At 39.2% G+C, this 13,905-nt stretch overlaps 1 protein-coding gene across 1 annotated transcript; it reads right to left on the bottom strand.

Annotated features, from left to right (window-relative positions):
* Nucleotides 1-12,667: 12,667 nt before the first annotated feature.
* On the bottom strand, nt 12,668-13,603 carry LOC100765674 (putative olfactory receptor 10D4). Its single transcript, XM_027412285.1, has one exon. It carries the CDS (start codon nt 13,601-13,603, stop codon nt 12,668-12,670), a length of 936 nt encoding a protein of 311 aa, XP_027268086.1.
* Between the last annotated feature and the right edge of the window lie 302 nt (nt 13,604-13,905).

The raw sequence follows: 13,905 nt of genomic DNA, 5'->3' as shown, positions 1-13,905 counted from the left end.
AACTGAAGGGAGAGAAATTCAAAGCTATTCCTCAAAAATCAGGAACAAGACAAGGCAGTCCACTCTTTCCATATCTCTTCAATATTGTCCTTGAAGTACTAGGCTAGAGCAAGAAGACAACATAAGGAGATCGAGGGGATACAAATTGGAAAGGTAGAAGTCAAGCTTTAACTGTTTGCAGATGATATGATAGTCTACATAAGTAAACCAAAAATACTCTACCAGGGAACTCCTACAGCTGATAAACACCTTAAGCAAAGTGTGAGGATACAAGATTAACTAAAAAAAATCAGTAGCCCTACTATATATGATTGATAAATGTGCTGAGAAAGAAATCAGAGAAACATCACCCTTTCCAATTGCCACAAACAACATAAAATACCTTGGGGTAATGCTAACCAAAAAAGTGAAAGACGTGTATCATAAGAATTTTGAGACTTTAAAGAAAGAAATTAAAGAAGATACCAGAAAAATGGAAGGATCTCCCATGTTCTTGGATAGGATCAACATAGTAAAAATGGCAATCCTGCCAAAAGCAATCTACAGATGCAATGCAATCCCCATCAAAATCCCAGCACAATTCTTCACAGACCTTGAAAAAACAATTCTCAATTTTATGTGGAAAAACAAAAGACCCAGGATAGCCAAAACAATCCTGTACCATAACAAAACTTCCAGAGGCATCACCATCCCTGATTTCAAGCTCTATTATAAAGCTATAGGCCTGGAAACAGCTTGGTACTGGCACAAAATAGACAGGTAGACCAATGGAATCCAGTTGAAAAGCCTGATATTAACCTGCACACATATGAATGCCTGATTTTTGGCAAAGAAGCCAAAGCTATACAATGGAATAAAGAAAGCATCTACAACAAATGGTGCTGGCATAACTGGATGCTGGCATGTAGAAGACTACAGATAGATCCATGTCTATCACCATGCACAAAACTTAAGTCCAAATGGATCAAAGACCTCAATATAAACCCAGCTACACTGAACTTACTAGAAGAGAAACTAGGAAATACCCTTGAGCAAACTGGTACAGGAGACAGCTTCCTGAACATAACACCTGTAGTACAGACACTGAGATCAACAATTAATAAATGGGACCTCCTGAAACTGAGAAGCTTCTGTAAGGCAAAGGACACAGTCAACATGACAAAACAACAGCCCACGGATTGGGTAAAGATTTTCAACAACTCAACATCTGACAAAGAGTTGATCTCCAAAATTTACAAAGAACTCAAGAAGCAAGTTTCCAAAACACTAATAATCCAATTAAAAGGTGGGGTACAGAACTAAATAGACAATTCTCAATAGAAGAATCTAAAATGGCTGAAAGATAGATAAGAAAGTGTTCAACATCCTTAGTCATCAGGGAAATGCAAATCAAAACAACTCTGAGATACCACTTCACACCTATCAGAATGGCTAAAATAAAAAACACCAATGATAGTTTATGCTGGAGAGGATGTGGAGAAAGGGGAACACTCTTCCAAGGCTGGTGGGAGTGCCAACTTGTACAGCCACTTTGGAAATCAGTATGGTGACTCCTCAGGAAATTGGTAATCAGTTTACCACAAGATCCAGCAATTCCACTCTCAGGCATATACACAAAAGAAGCACATTCGTACAACAAGGTCATCTGTTCAACGATGTTCATCGCAGCATTATTTGTAGTAGCCAGAACCTGGAAACAACCTAGATGCCCCTCAACTGAAGAATGGATAGAGAAAATGTGGTACATTTACACAATGGAGTACTACTCAGCAGAAAAAAAAATGGAATCTTGTAATCTGCAGGCAAATGGAGAGAACTAGAAGAAACCATTCTGAGCAAGGTAACCCAGCCACAAAAAGACTAACATGGTATGTACTCACTCATATGTTGATTTTAGACATGGAGAAAAGGATTGCCAGCCTACAATCCATACTGCCAGAGAAGCTAGTAAACAATGGGGACCCTAACAGAGACATACATGGTCCCCTGGAGAAGCAGAAAGGGACAAGATCTCCTAAACAAATTGGGAATCCGGGAGGATGGGTGGAGAGGAGAGGAAACTAGGAGAATGAGAAGGGGAGAAGAAGAGGGGTGAAGAGGATATGATTGGGCAGGGAGTTTGAGTTGAGGGAAGAAGAGAAGAAAGCAAGATAAGAGATAACATAATAGAGGGAGACATTATAGTTTTAAAGAGAAATCAGGCATTAGGGATATGTCTGAAGAGCTACAAAGATGATACCAATTAACAATCTAAGCAACAGAGGAGAGGCTACCTTAAATGCCCTCTCAATGAGATTGATGACTAATTCATATGACATACTATAGCCTTCATTCAACAGCTGGTGCAATTAGAAGCAGACACCCACAATTAAAGCTTGAACTGAACTGGAATCCAGTTGCAGAGAAGGAGGACTGATTAGCAAAGTGGTCCACACCAGGCTGGTGAAACCCACAGAAACAGCTGACCTGAACAAGGGAGAGCTCTTGGTCCCCAGGCTGATAGCTGGAAAACCAGCACGGGACTGATCCAGATCCCCTGAATGTGTGTGTTGGTGAGGAGACCATGAAAATCTATCAGACCTCTTGTAGTGGATCAGTACTTATCCCTAGCATAGGAATAGACTTTGGGAGCCCATGGAGGGATACTCCCTGAGTCTAGACACAAGGGGGTTGCCCTGGGCCCTATCCCTAAGAATAAGACAGACTTTGAAGCTTTGAAGACCCCCTATGGAAGGCTTCACCCTCCCTTGGGAGCAGAAAGGGTATGGGATAGGAAGAGTGTTAGTTGGGGGGCGGTGGCAGGGGGGTAGGGGAGGAGTGGAGGGAAAAGGACCTGTGATTGACATTAAAATAATTTTATTTCTAATTAAAAAAAAAAGAATTGAGAGAGTGGTTCGAGAATCTCCAGCATGGAATGTAGCTATAATAAAAGAAGGTATCTCCCTAACTCAAAAACCACATGGCCTGAAAATAGGCAATAGATTTTAAATGGAGCTTTAAACCTCTTCTAGTGTGTAGTTCAACAGTATGGGATGCATTCACACTGTTTGTTACACTATCCACAGAGCCCTTCATTAATGCAGAATTGTAACTTAAACATGCGAAAAGTGTCATAATGAAGACCATGATTTTGTAGGATAACCTAAAACTAATTTTAAAAGAAACTGCAAGCAACCAGGGAATTTTGAGAGTAGGATAAATAGTCTCCAGGAAAGAGCACATCAATTGGCTTTACAGCACCCAATGGTAATCCCTGAATATATATATGGAAGATCATACATACTGTGCAGGTTATATTTAGAAATATATGTATGTAATTTACATACATGCATATAACAATTGTCAGTGGAAAGAGACATTGAAAGAGAAAGAAGGAGTATATGGAAGGGTTTGAAGGGAGGAAACAGAAGGGAATATATATATATATATATATATATATATATATATATATATTCATATATATTCTGAGAGAGAAAAGAAGAAAATATAGCCATTAAACCAAAACTCCCTCTTCTTCTGCTTCCATAATCTTCCCACATTTCTACCCCTTACTAACCATCATTTTATATCATTTTTCAATGAAAACAGCTTATCCTAGAACCTAGAGTGGCTATGTTCATTCTACTGTGATTGGCTCTTCCTTCTTAGCTCATTCTTCTAAAGGATTGGCCAAGTAGCTGAGGAGTAATATATGTGTCAGAACCTCATTGCTGATCAAATCTGAACAATATTCCTTTGTATATCTATTGTATAATACATTGAAATGATCCATGCACACACTCAGACATTTTCCATTCCTAGGCTTTATGAATAATAATGTTATGAACACAGGAATATAAATAACTTTTCAGGACCTTACTTTTGATCATCTTGTATATACAATGAGAATATGAATTGTTTGATTTTGTTATTTAATCCCCCTTATTTTTAAGGAACTATGATGCTATTTCCATAATGACAATCCCATTTTATAGTCTCATCAATATAATAGCATTAAAGAGTAAAATTTTCTATAGACAAAAATAATTACCATTGTTTTTTATTTTAATTGTTTCCTTTCTAATAGTATATATTTATGCATATATAGTATATATTTATGCATATATATAGTATATCTATTATATACTTGCTTTAAATACTACAATTTTGGGTATTATAATTAGAAATTATTTAAAATGTTTGGAGCTTTTGACACAGTCATTGAGAAATTTATTCAGTAGGAGTCAAAGAAGAAATGTTTATTCATGTTTTGACTTTCAAACATCTGTATATCTCTAGTATAGCTACTTATTTAATTTAGAACTCTGTTCTGCATGATGAATGTATTACTAATGTTCTTTCCTTTAAGCCAATAAAAATACAATTAATCATATTTTAAATGGGGTCTTTATCCATTTTTAATTGGTATAAAATTTTTCCAGGGACTAGCTATAGCATAAAGGGGAGGAGACGTTTTCTTATGGTACAGATCTAGAGGCCAGGATAATGAATAATTCAAAAATCACAGATGAAAATAGTATCAGGAAAATGTGTGTGTAATCCAATAAACATACCTCATTTTTGCACTTTTGATTCTGAAAAAAAACAAACAAACTGGAAAATGGCTTTCATTTTCAGACCCCGTTAGACATGAGAAAATACAACAAGCCTTATAGGGAGAACAAATGAAGAACCTATCAACTGAAAATTATGATATCTCCATGATGGATGGAAGGTTTTCCCTTATAATGTATGAAGGAGTAACTGCTGGGCTATCCAACGGATGTGCTTAAGAAGACAACATCAGGGCCAGTGCAGGCAGTGAGATGCAGGAGTGGGAGCTGCTATGAATTCTTGGAACTGCATCTATAACTTAGGAGCTGGGTCAGTGATACCCAGTATTCCATGATTGTATAGATCTGCCAGAAGTACCTGGGTGACATGGTTATGACTAAGTACACAACCACTGTACAAAAGGAGCGTGGAAAGAATCATATTGTGTTGTAGAGGCATAGTGTGATATTTAGTTTTAATCAGATGATCACTGAGAGTAAATAAATTTGGAAATACTCCCAGAAAAAGTGTTCCTTGGCAAGTCATTTTGGAAAGATATGCATGCAACTCATCCAGAAATTACATCAATTCTGATGAGGGTGACATCACCTTCACTCCCTTTGGCATTGAATGAGGTAGCTTTTGAGTTTCACCACATTTTCTGTTCTAATTCAAAGATAGGCAAGAGTTACTAAAATACATTTGAACAAAGAGAAAAGACATTCACTGCTGATCTCCAGTGGGAGGCAATCCACAGACATAAATGTATTAAAACTTAGAATTCTCAACCCTAGTTCATTCTCCTCCAGTATCCCAGTGTATGACACCACTCCTTAGAATGTTGCCCTCTTGAAATATTAGGAGCTCTTTCCTGACATTTCTGGTGGTGATTCTGGGTAAGGAGCAGACATGTGAATATCTGGAGTCTAAATTAATTGTCATCTGAAAACTTTTTAGGAAACACATGGAAGTAGAACGATAGATTCACCTGACTGACAATGGAGAATTCACTGAGCTGGTGGCATCGGGGTAACTCATGAAGAAGGCACTGGGCCACCTAGCAGAGCAGCTGCTGCCCTAAGAGATGTCCAGTAGTGGGATATTGAAAACATTTGGGGTGACCAAATGAAAATTCCTAAAAGTGACCATTGTGGCCTTGGAGCTATCCATGGGGAGCCCAAAGACTATCCTCCCCCAAATAGGTTTACTGTAGAGGCTAAGAAGTTTCAGAGTTGAGATGACATCTCCATGAAAGAATTGGGAAGATAAGATGCCAACACCAGGATGAAATCTGCTTTGTAAACAGACAGACAAACAGTGGTTCTAGTGTGATAGCATCTGCCATGCTATGAAAACAGACAGGCAGACCATAGTTCTGCATGAAAAAGCACTGGGCATGCTGTGAAAGCAGACACACAGTCATGGTCCAGGATGTAGCAGCATCAGCTATGCTCTGAGAACAAGCAACTGTGTTTCCTGGATGTAACAACATCAAGCTGATAACACAGTCTGAAGAATGCAGGTCCACACCAGGTTCAACCATCAGTTAATTGTTGCAGGGATGATATACTGACTTCTCTTACTACAAATGGATAAATAGAGAGGTTAAAATAAAGTTAGTGGCGAGTTCAGTGTATATCCAAGACCTATTTGCAGCAATTATTATCAGTTGGTTCCTGAACAGTGCATTAATATTATAAGTTCTCTGGCAAGATGATGAGGTATGTTAAGCCAACACAGAGGTCATGAAGGGCAGCTCCAGCAGGGGTGGGCAATTAGGAACAGGAGTTTCTTAGCTAACTAGGTAGTTTGGTGGCCACAAAGCTAATTCATGTGAGATTCTGTATCTGTTATGTGAGGCTTCTAATATTGAGAACTCTTGCATAGAAATTGTAAAGGTTTATTTTATACAACTGGTGTGTACATGTATGGAGATGATAGTTATGAAAGGGATATCATTGCCACTGTAATGCCTTATAAACATCTCACACTCCTCTTTGTTAAATAGGGGAACTGAAGTGTTTGGGAGCTCATTTTCAGAAACATTTTGGCTTATGTGCCTATTCTCTTGGAAAAAAAACCCAGCAACTTGTTGCCAGGCAACCACAGGGCAGCTACCTGAATCAGTCAGCAAGCTATTCCATAGTAAGGCATCCTATTGGCTTCATTCCACAAAAGAACAAAAATACATTATCAAGTAAATACTTTGCACACAGCCAAAAATGCATTATCTCATCTATTACCTCCATTAAATTATGTCTGTGCATGATATTTACTCTATCATGACAGAATGAACTGCAAAATAATTACAACACTGTAAAATATGCTAAGTAATATCATGCCAACTTCATTAAATTATGAGTAGATTAATTCTGATTATGAATATTCTTTTGTTTAGAAAATATATTAAAAGGCAAATATGAGTTATCCTCTGCTTATTTCTTAAAGAAGTATAAGCCCCAAATATCTCCCACAAAAATTGCACATTGACTTTAATATGATGTTTATACATTTGAACTGAGTCATGGTTCCCTGCTGCTAGTCTCTGCTTTCATTCTTTATTGAATAGAGCAAGGCTCTTTTCCTACTTACAAGTTTCATTGCTCTAACATAGGGACATTAATTTCTACTTTCCCAAGGGCAGAAACATGGATTTTATAACACCTGCATTCCACTTAAACAATTTCAAAACCAAAGGATGCCTAGACATTTAATAATATTACAATTAAAATAATAATCATACTTTGCTTCTATAAAAATTCTAAGGGAAATTTCATGGTTTGTGTATATAGACATGTAGGCAGAGATCACAGGAGGAAAAGTAATGGTGCTGTCAGTACTGTCAGGATGCCCATCAGGTTGCATGGCTTCCTGGAACACAGAAACCATAAATCTGGGTTTACAGTTCAATTTTAGTCCATATGATACTGAGAGGGTCAGGTGATTCACATGGCTGCCATACCCAAAGAAGAAACTAATGATCGATTCTTCATTCTTTCATGGAGATGGAAGTACAAATACTCATTTTTTCTTGTTTGAATATTAGTCAAAAATTTAAACAGTGACATCATAGTATCTGGGTTCTCCTTAATGTTCCTTAATTTCATTTGGTGTACATTTCTTTTGTTTTCCTTTTTGTTATTTGATACAAATTTTAAATTTAAATATATTTCCTCATGTGCCTCTCTTCCCCCAAAGTCCTTCCAGATCTTCTCCCTCTCTCTCCTCACCCCAGTGTCAGTTCCTTCTCAAAACGCAAACAGAAAACTAAAGCAGCAACAACAAAAACCCTCCAAAAATAGAAAATAAAAATAAATAAAACAACACCCTCCAAAACTGCACCAAATTGTAACCAAATAAGAGTGCTGCGCGCGTGTACACACACACACACACACACACACACACACACACACACACACATGCACACTCACACACACCAAAAACAAAACTGTAAAATTTAAGTTTGTCAGCTACTCATAATTTTTCTTGTGTGTACTTGTGTTTCCAAAATTCTATTTACAGACCAGGGGATCAATAATTATTTGTGAATTATTCATTTCACAATCTAATGTATATGTAAACTACTAAATTCCATTCTTTTGAGACATTAAACTATGAATAAAGTTAGTCTCATAATGAGGTAGAACCACATTTTCAACTAAGTAAGCAGTGTGTATGACTTTGTGTTCTCCCAAGCCCAAATGTCCTTTCATAAATGTTGTTTACTCTACACCTGATTGGACATCACTGAGTTACACACTATTCATCTTATGTCCAATAGAAATGTACCCAGGGGTATGTCACTTACCTGTTTCTGGAAAATCTAAATAAATTTACATGCATACAAAATGCAAGGGTTATGCAGACATGGAGGCTCCCACCCAGATTGAAAAGGAAGTTACTGAGGTCTGGCTTTGGGTTGCTTTCTTTGCAGGCAGTCCATGACAAGAGTGATTCATGAAGCTCTGATGATCAAAGCTAAGCAAGAATGGCAATCTCAGGATGTTAGATAGGTTCAGAATATGGGACATTTCTCAAGGAAAGACATGGGGACTAGTGAAGCCAGCTTAAAAATAATGTCCATGTACTGGGGACTGTGTGGATGCCCTGGGTTTGGGCAGCCACCTGAGACCATGTTGGTGTCTGAGGGACTTTCTGTAGCTGTGCCTATACTTATCAAGGTAGCCTGTATTTCCACCTGGCCCAGGGTGATGTCAGTGTTTCTGTTGCAGCTGGGGTCTGTGAAGATGTCAATGGCCCATGTTACCACAGGGGGTGATAGGAACATGTGTTGAAATCCCAAGGGCCGTGCTGAGTTGCCACATCCTCACTTTCCCCAGTACGGCTGGCTCTGCCCCTCAGTGGGCACTGTGAAAGGAGAGCTGCTAGCTCTGCTCCCGTGGGAGAGCCAGCCCCAGCAATTCAGAGAAATGGCCCCACCCTTCATCTCTGGTGTGGGAGAGCTGGCCCAAACAACATGGGCCTAAGAGAACTAGATCTACCCCTCACCTGAGGGCAGTGGTAGCCCAGACTGACTTGCTCAGCTACCACCTAGACCCACGTCCTGGGGCTTGGGTTGGCCTACCTTAATATCTACCCCATCTATGACCTGCTAGAGTGCCTAAATGGACTGACTGATCCTGCCAAAGGATAACCTTTAACCACAGCATCTCCATGACTCAGGGCAACAGCAGGATATCCAAGAGGAGTTTGGCCGAGGATCCAGTGGTGATGGTGTGCTAGGGGCCTTGAACCAGACCAATGACTCATTGCAATGAACACCTTGCAAGTGGGGCTAATGAAGAAAAATGTATACTTCTTGACACACCATAGCTCCAGATGCCACTGGGATGAATGAAGAAGGGTTGGAAAGACTGAGGAGAGAGGTGGGGCTTTTGTTTGTTTGCTTGTTTTGTTTTTAATTAATTATGGGGGACAGTTCAGGGGTGAGGGACAGTTATGGAGGGAGTTGAAAGTGAGTGGTATTGGGGTGCAAGACTTGGAATTCCAATAAATCAATAAAGAATTATTGTTTTAAAAGGTCATTTGGACCACAAATGGCAATATTAAACACACAGTCAGTGAGGTCCCTAGATGGTGGGCTTATAGCTACAGGATTTAATGCTTTCCTGTTGAGTTTCTGTCTTGTTTTATTCTAATCCTTCCTCTGTGTTCTCTCTTATTTTCCTTTGGGAATTGGAATATTTACCTTGTGCTACTGTACAAGGTAACTCTGCTGCTTTGGGTTTACAGGGGCTCACTGTCAGGAGCCTAGACACAGATGGTGGCAAGGGTTTAGCTTTTGACAAATGAGTAAACTGTGCAGTGGGAGCTAAGAGGAATGAAGGGAGGGGAAATTGTGAATTCGGTGTATCGTTTAAGAAAAGTAACTATTTTAGTACTAAATAAAGCAAAACAACAAAGAGCAAACAAAAAATAAAACGGGAGCCAGGCATTGGTGGCTCACTCTGGAGGCAGAGGCAGGTGGATCTCTGTGAGTTCAAGGCCAGCCTGGTCTCCAGAGCGAGTTCCAGGACAGTCTCCAAAGCAATACAGAGAAACCCTGTCTCAAAAAACCAAAAAAAATGAAAATGGAGAGAAAATAAATGATTTTGGAATTATCAAATGGGTGTAAGACATTGAGTGAAGAAAGGGAGATAATGTTCATATGGAATATGTAGTCTCATAATTAACATTATTATTCCTGGTGCAAACTTTAAGACACACATCTATCTTGAGCAAGTAGTTCACTGGGCCATGTTTCAAGCCTGTATCTTGTCATATGCTCTGCAATTCTCTGCTTTTGCTCTCTACCCATCATGAAGCAATTATCTTCTACCACATATTCCTGGCAACATGGTTTACTTACAGGCACAGACAGACAGAATCAAGTGATTTTGTGATTAAGACTCTGTAGCTACATCTCAAACAAATTGATCAGCCTCCTAAATTGTGCTGTCAGATATTGTATTCACAGATATGAAAAGACAAATAATGCAAGCAGCCAAAAACATAGCTAAAGGCAGAGATGGATGATGGGAACCTTGAGGTGAGCCTCTGAGAATTCTGGGTAGCTGATTATTTTTCTATTCCTACAGCACCTAATTTAGAAAATTAGTAGAAATAGGACCCAAAGAACTTGAGAGTGAAGTATAAAGAGTTTATCACCTTGTGAGTTGTGTGACCTTGTAGTGCTGATATTGATGAGGCTGAAGTTGTTAGTGACTCATACACAGGAATTAAAATACTGCTATTCACTTAACTAGTATTCTTTTCTAGAATATTATCCAGTATTTGACTCTAGATAGTACCAGGCAAGTGTAAGAGAACTTATTTGTATTTGATTGTTAACAAGGATTGTATGCTAAGGGGAAAAAAAATAACATTCTTCTATCCCATTATTATTTACAATTTGACATCCATTCCTCTATCCATACTCTCATTTTCCCAAAAAGCCCAAAATTTTGAGATAGCCATATGCATTTATAGTTACTGCTTCAAACTTGATAGGAGAAAAATAAATGCTGTCTAGTCAAAGAGAAACTTTGTAATTTGATGCATTTCTCATCTCTCTTAAAGGATATTGTCTCTCTGAATGAAGATTTTGCCTCCTTATGAACAATTTGTCCTATAAGTCAGGCTCACAGCTCAACCAGGTGAGCATCAGCTTCACTAAGCTTGTTAGAATGCTGTGTTGATAGAAAGAATTGAGATGATTCCTTCAGGGGAAAGGTAGTCCTTTGTAGAAACCAAATTAGTTAAGTGAAGTATGATTGATTAAGTTGAAGCTTCATCATTTGGTAACTCAAGTATTTATGGTCCCCCACTCACAATTATTTTGCTTAGCACATTTGCTTTCTTGATGATGTAAAAAGTGGTATACAGTCAGTAGAAACTATATTACACAGTCTGAATTTTGATATTCTCACAAGGTAATGAATTGTTCTTTTACAATATAAGGCAATGGAAGCCATTGTGAACTCTCAGCCATACAATTGCTACTGTAATTTAACTGACACTATATGCTGTACTACTATTTTGCCAGCATTGTAAAACAGTATGTCCTTATTTTGTCATGACTACAATATACCCATCAGGGAGCATATGTAAGTTGTTAAAATAATAAAAATAAACCCTGAACTGTTCGGCCCAAAAAGGCTCAACATTAGGCCCAGTGTAACCTCCTGAGTCTGGCTAGTGTTTGGCAACTTGTCTTTGGCCTGTAACCCCCCCATGGGAGTGACTCAGCAAGGCCTGATATAAGACTGCCCCCTGCCTAGCTACCTGCCAGCTTGGTGGAATATTTGCCCTTACTCTTCACATCACCTTACTGGATCCTAAGATTCCCATCCCCTACCTCAACCCTATATAAGTTCCTGCCTGTTGCAATAAAACGAGATCCTGCTTGACAGACAAGTTTCCTGACTCAGTGTGGTTCTCCCAGGTAACTAAGATGGCAGGGTCTGGGTTGCTGACACTCACCATCCGGCTCAGCTACAAGGGAGTGACTGTCAGGACTGGTTCTCCCTCAGCTCTACCTACCAGAGTACCCAGCAGACTGGTACCCAGTGTGTACCTGCTGGAGGACCTGTCTCTGAACTGGATGATCCTCTACAGATAAAATTAACAGTAAATGTTCTGGACACATGTAAGGTAGAAACAGCTACATTGTGAGCGATCATATTTAAAGAGTTAGAAGACTAGCAAATTCTTGAGGAATAGTGGTGCTTGGACAGAATCCACAGAAAACAAAAATCAACACAGGAGGGCTGGTTGGTCCCAGCCCTTAGAAGACAGAGGCAGATGGTTCTCTTCATGTGAGGGCAGGCTGATCTACAGAGCTACAATGGCCAAGACTATACAAAGAAATCCTGTCACACACACACAGAAAAAGAAAATCAACATTGGATCTTCTGAGACACTTTGTCACTTATATTTCATTATAAAACACAGGGAGATATAATATATGTATCTTGAAACAGTTAAGAAAGTGGTAAATTTATGTAATGTATATTTCATTTTAATATGACTTAGACGATATAGATGTCAATTTGTCTTAGGAAATAAGGTGCAGATTAAAATCTGCCCTATCGAATGGTGAATTAGCCTTAATTCAGCAACAATTTAGATGTCTTCACTTATTTTCAAGACTAAGACACCTCTTAAAAAATACATGCCTGAGGGCCACTTTCACTTCCTTATTCCTCAGACTGTAAATCATTGGGTTGAGCATGGGTGTCACAAGATTGTTCAAAACTTGAATTATTGCACTAAACAATGGACTGGGACTGGGCTGTAGGTAGATGATGATGACTGGTCCATAAACACAGATGATGGCAGTGAGGTGGGCACTGCACGTGGAAAATGCTCTTTGTCTGCCTTCTGTTGAACGGATTTTTGAGATAGAGATCCCAATTCGAGTGTAAGACACAACAATGAGAGAAAAACAAATGAGAGATAGAAGACCAACATTTGTAAAGCCTACCTTCTGTGCTAGAGAGGGGTCCTCACAAGCCAGCAGTAACACAGCAGGCATGTCACAGAAGTAATAATCCACCTCCCGAGGACCACAGTAGGGCAACTGGAAAGTGAGGGTAGTTAAGATAATGGAATGCACACAGCCACTCATCCAAGTCCCTGTGGCCAAGACACAGCACACTCTGTGGTTCATGATGACTGTGTATCTCAAAGGAAAGCATATGGCAACAAAGCGGTCATAGGCCATCACTGTGTATAGGAAACACAATGTACAGCCCAGACAATGATAGAAGAAGTGTTGTACAACGCAGCCCTGGAAAGAGATCCCTCGACCTTGTCCTGAAAGATAAGACAACATCTTTGGAGATGTTGTAGAACAAAAACCCAAGTCAAAGATGGAGAGGTTTCCCAAGAAAAAGTACATGGGTGTGTGAAGTTTCTGGGAGGAGATGACTGCGGTAAGAATGAGGAAGTTTCCCAGGAGGGCACAGGCATACAGTGCTGAGAACAGGAAAAGCAGGACCTTCTCCAGGCCTGCTGTATCAGGAATGCCCAGCAAGATGAATTCTGTCACCATAGTGCTGTTTGTCATGTTTATGGGAGAATCAAGTCCTAGGAATCTGTGGAGAGAAATTCTTGATAAAATGTATTATGTATATGTATTAGATGACTTTAAATCATGAGGGTGGAAGAGAAAAAGTAGCATTTACAGAGTTGTTCTAGACAGAATTATTCTTCCTGCCAATGGGGTATATTTGTGTAGTTAGGCTCTTAATTGCAGATAATGGTTCTTAAAAATCTGAGCCAGAAGGTAACTTATTGGGCAATTGTAGATGGTATCCTTAACAATCTCATCCAGAAAGTAACTTCCAAGGCTACTCTCCTCTCTTCTCA

The sequence above is a fragment of the Cricetulus griseus genome, chromosome 4 (assembly GCF_003668045.3).
Source record: "Cricetulus griseus strain 17A/GY chromosome 4, alternate assembly CriGri-PICRH-1.0, whole genome shotgun sequence".
In the NCBI taxonomy this organism is placed as follows: Eukaryota; Metazoa; Chordata; class Mammalia; order Rodentia; family Cricetidae; genus Cricetulus; species Cricetulus griseus.
This window is presented reverse-complemented; position numbering and strand designations above follow the sequence as displayed.

What these genes read in the sequence shown, in the direction of transcription:
- LOC100765674 (XM_027412285.1), bottom strand. Translation starts at nt 13,603, where the DNA reads ATGACAAACAGCACTATGGTGACAGAATTCATCTTGCTGGGCATTCCT.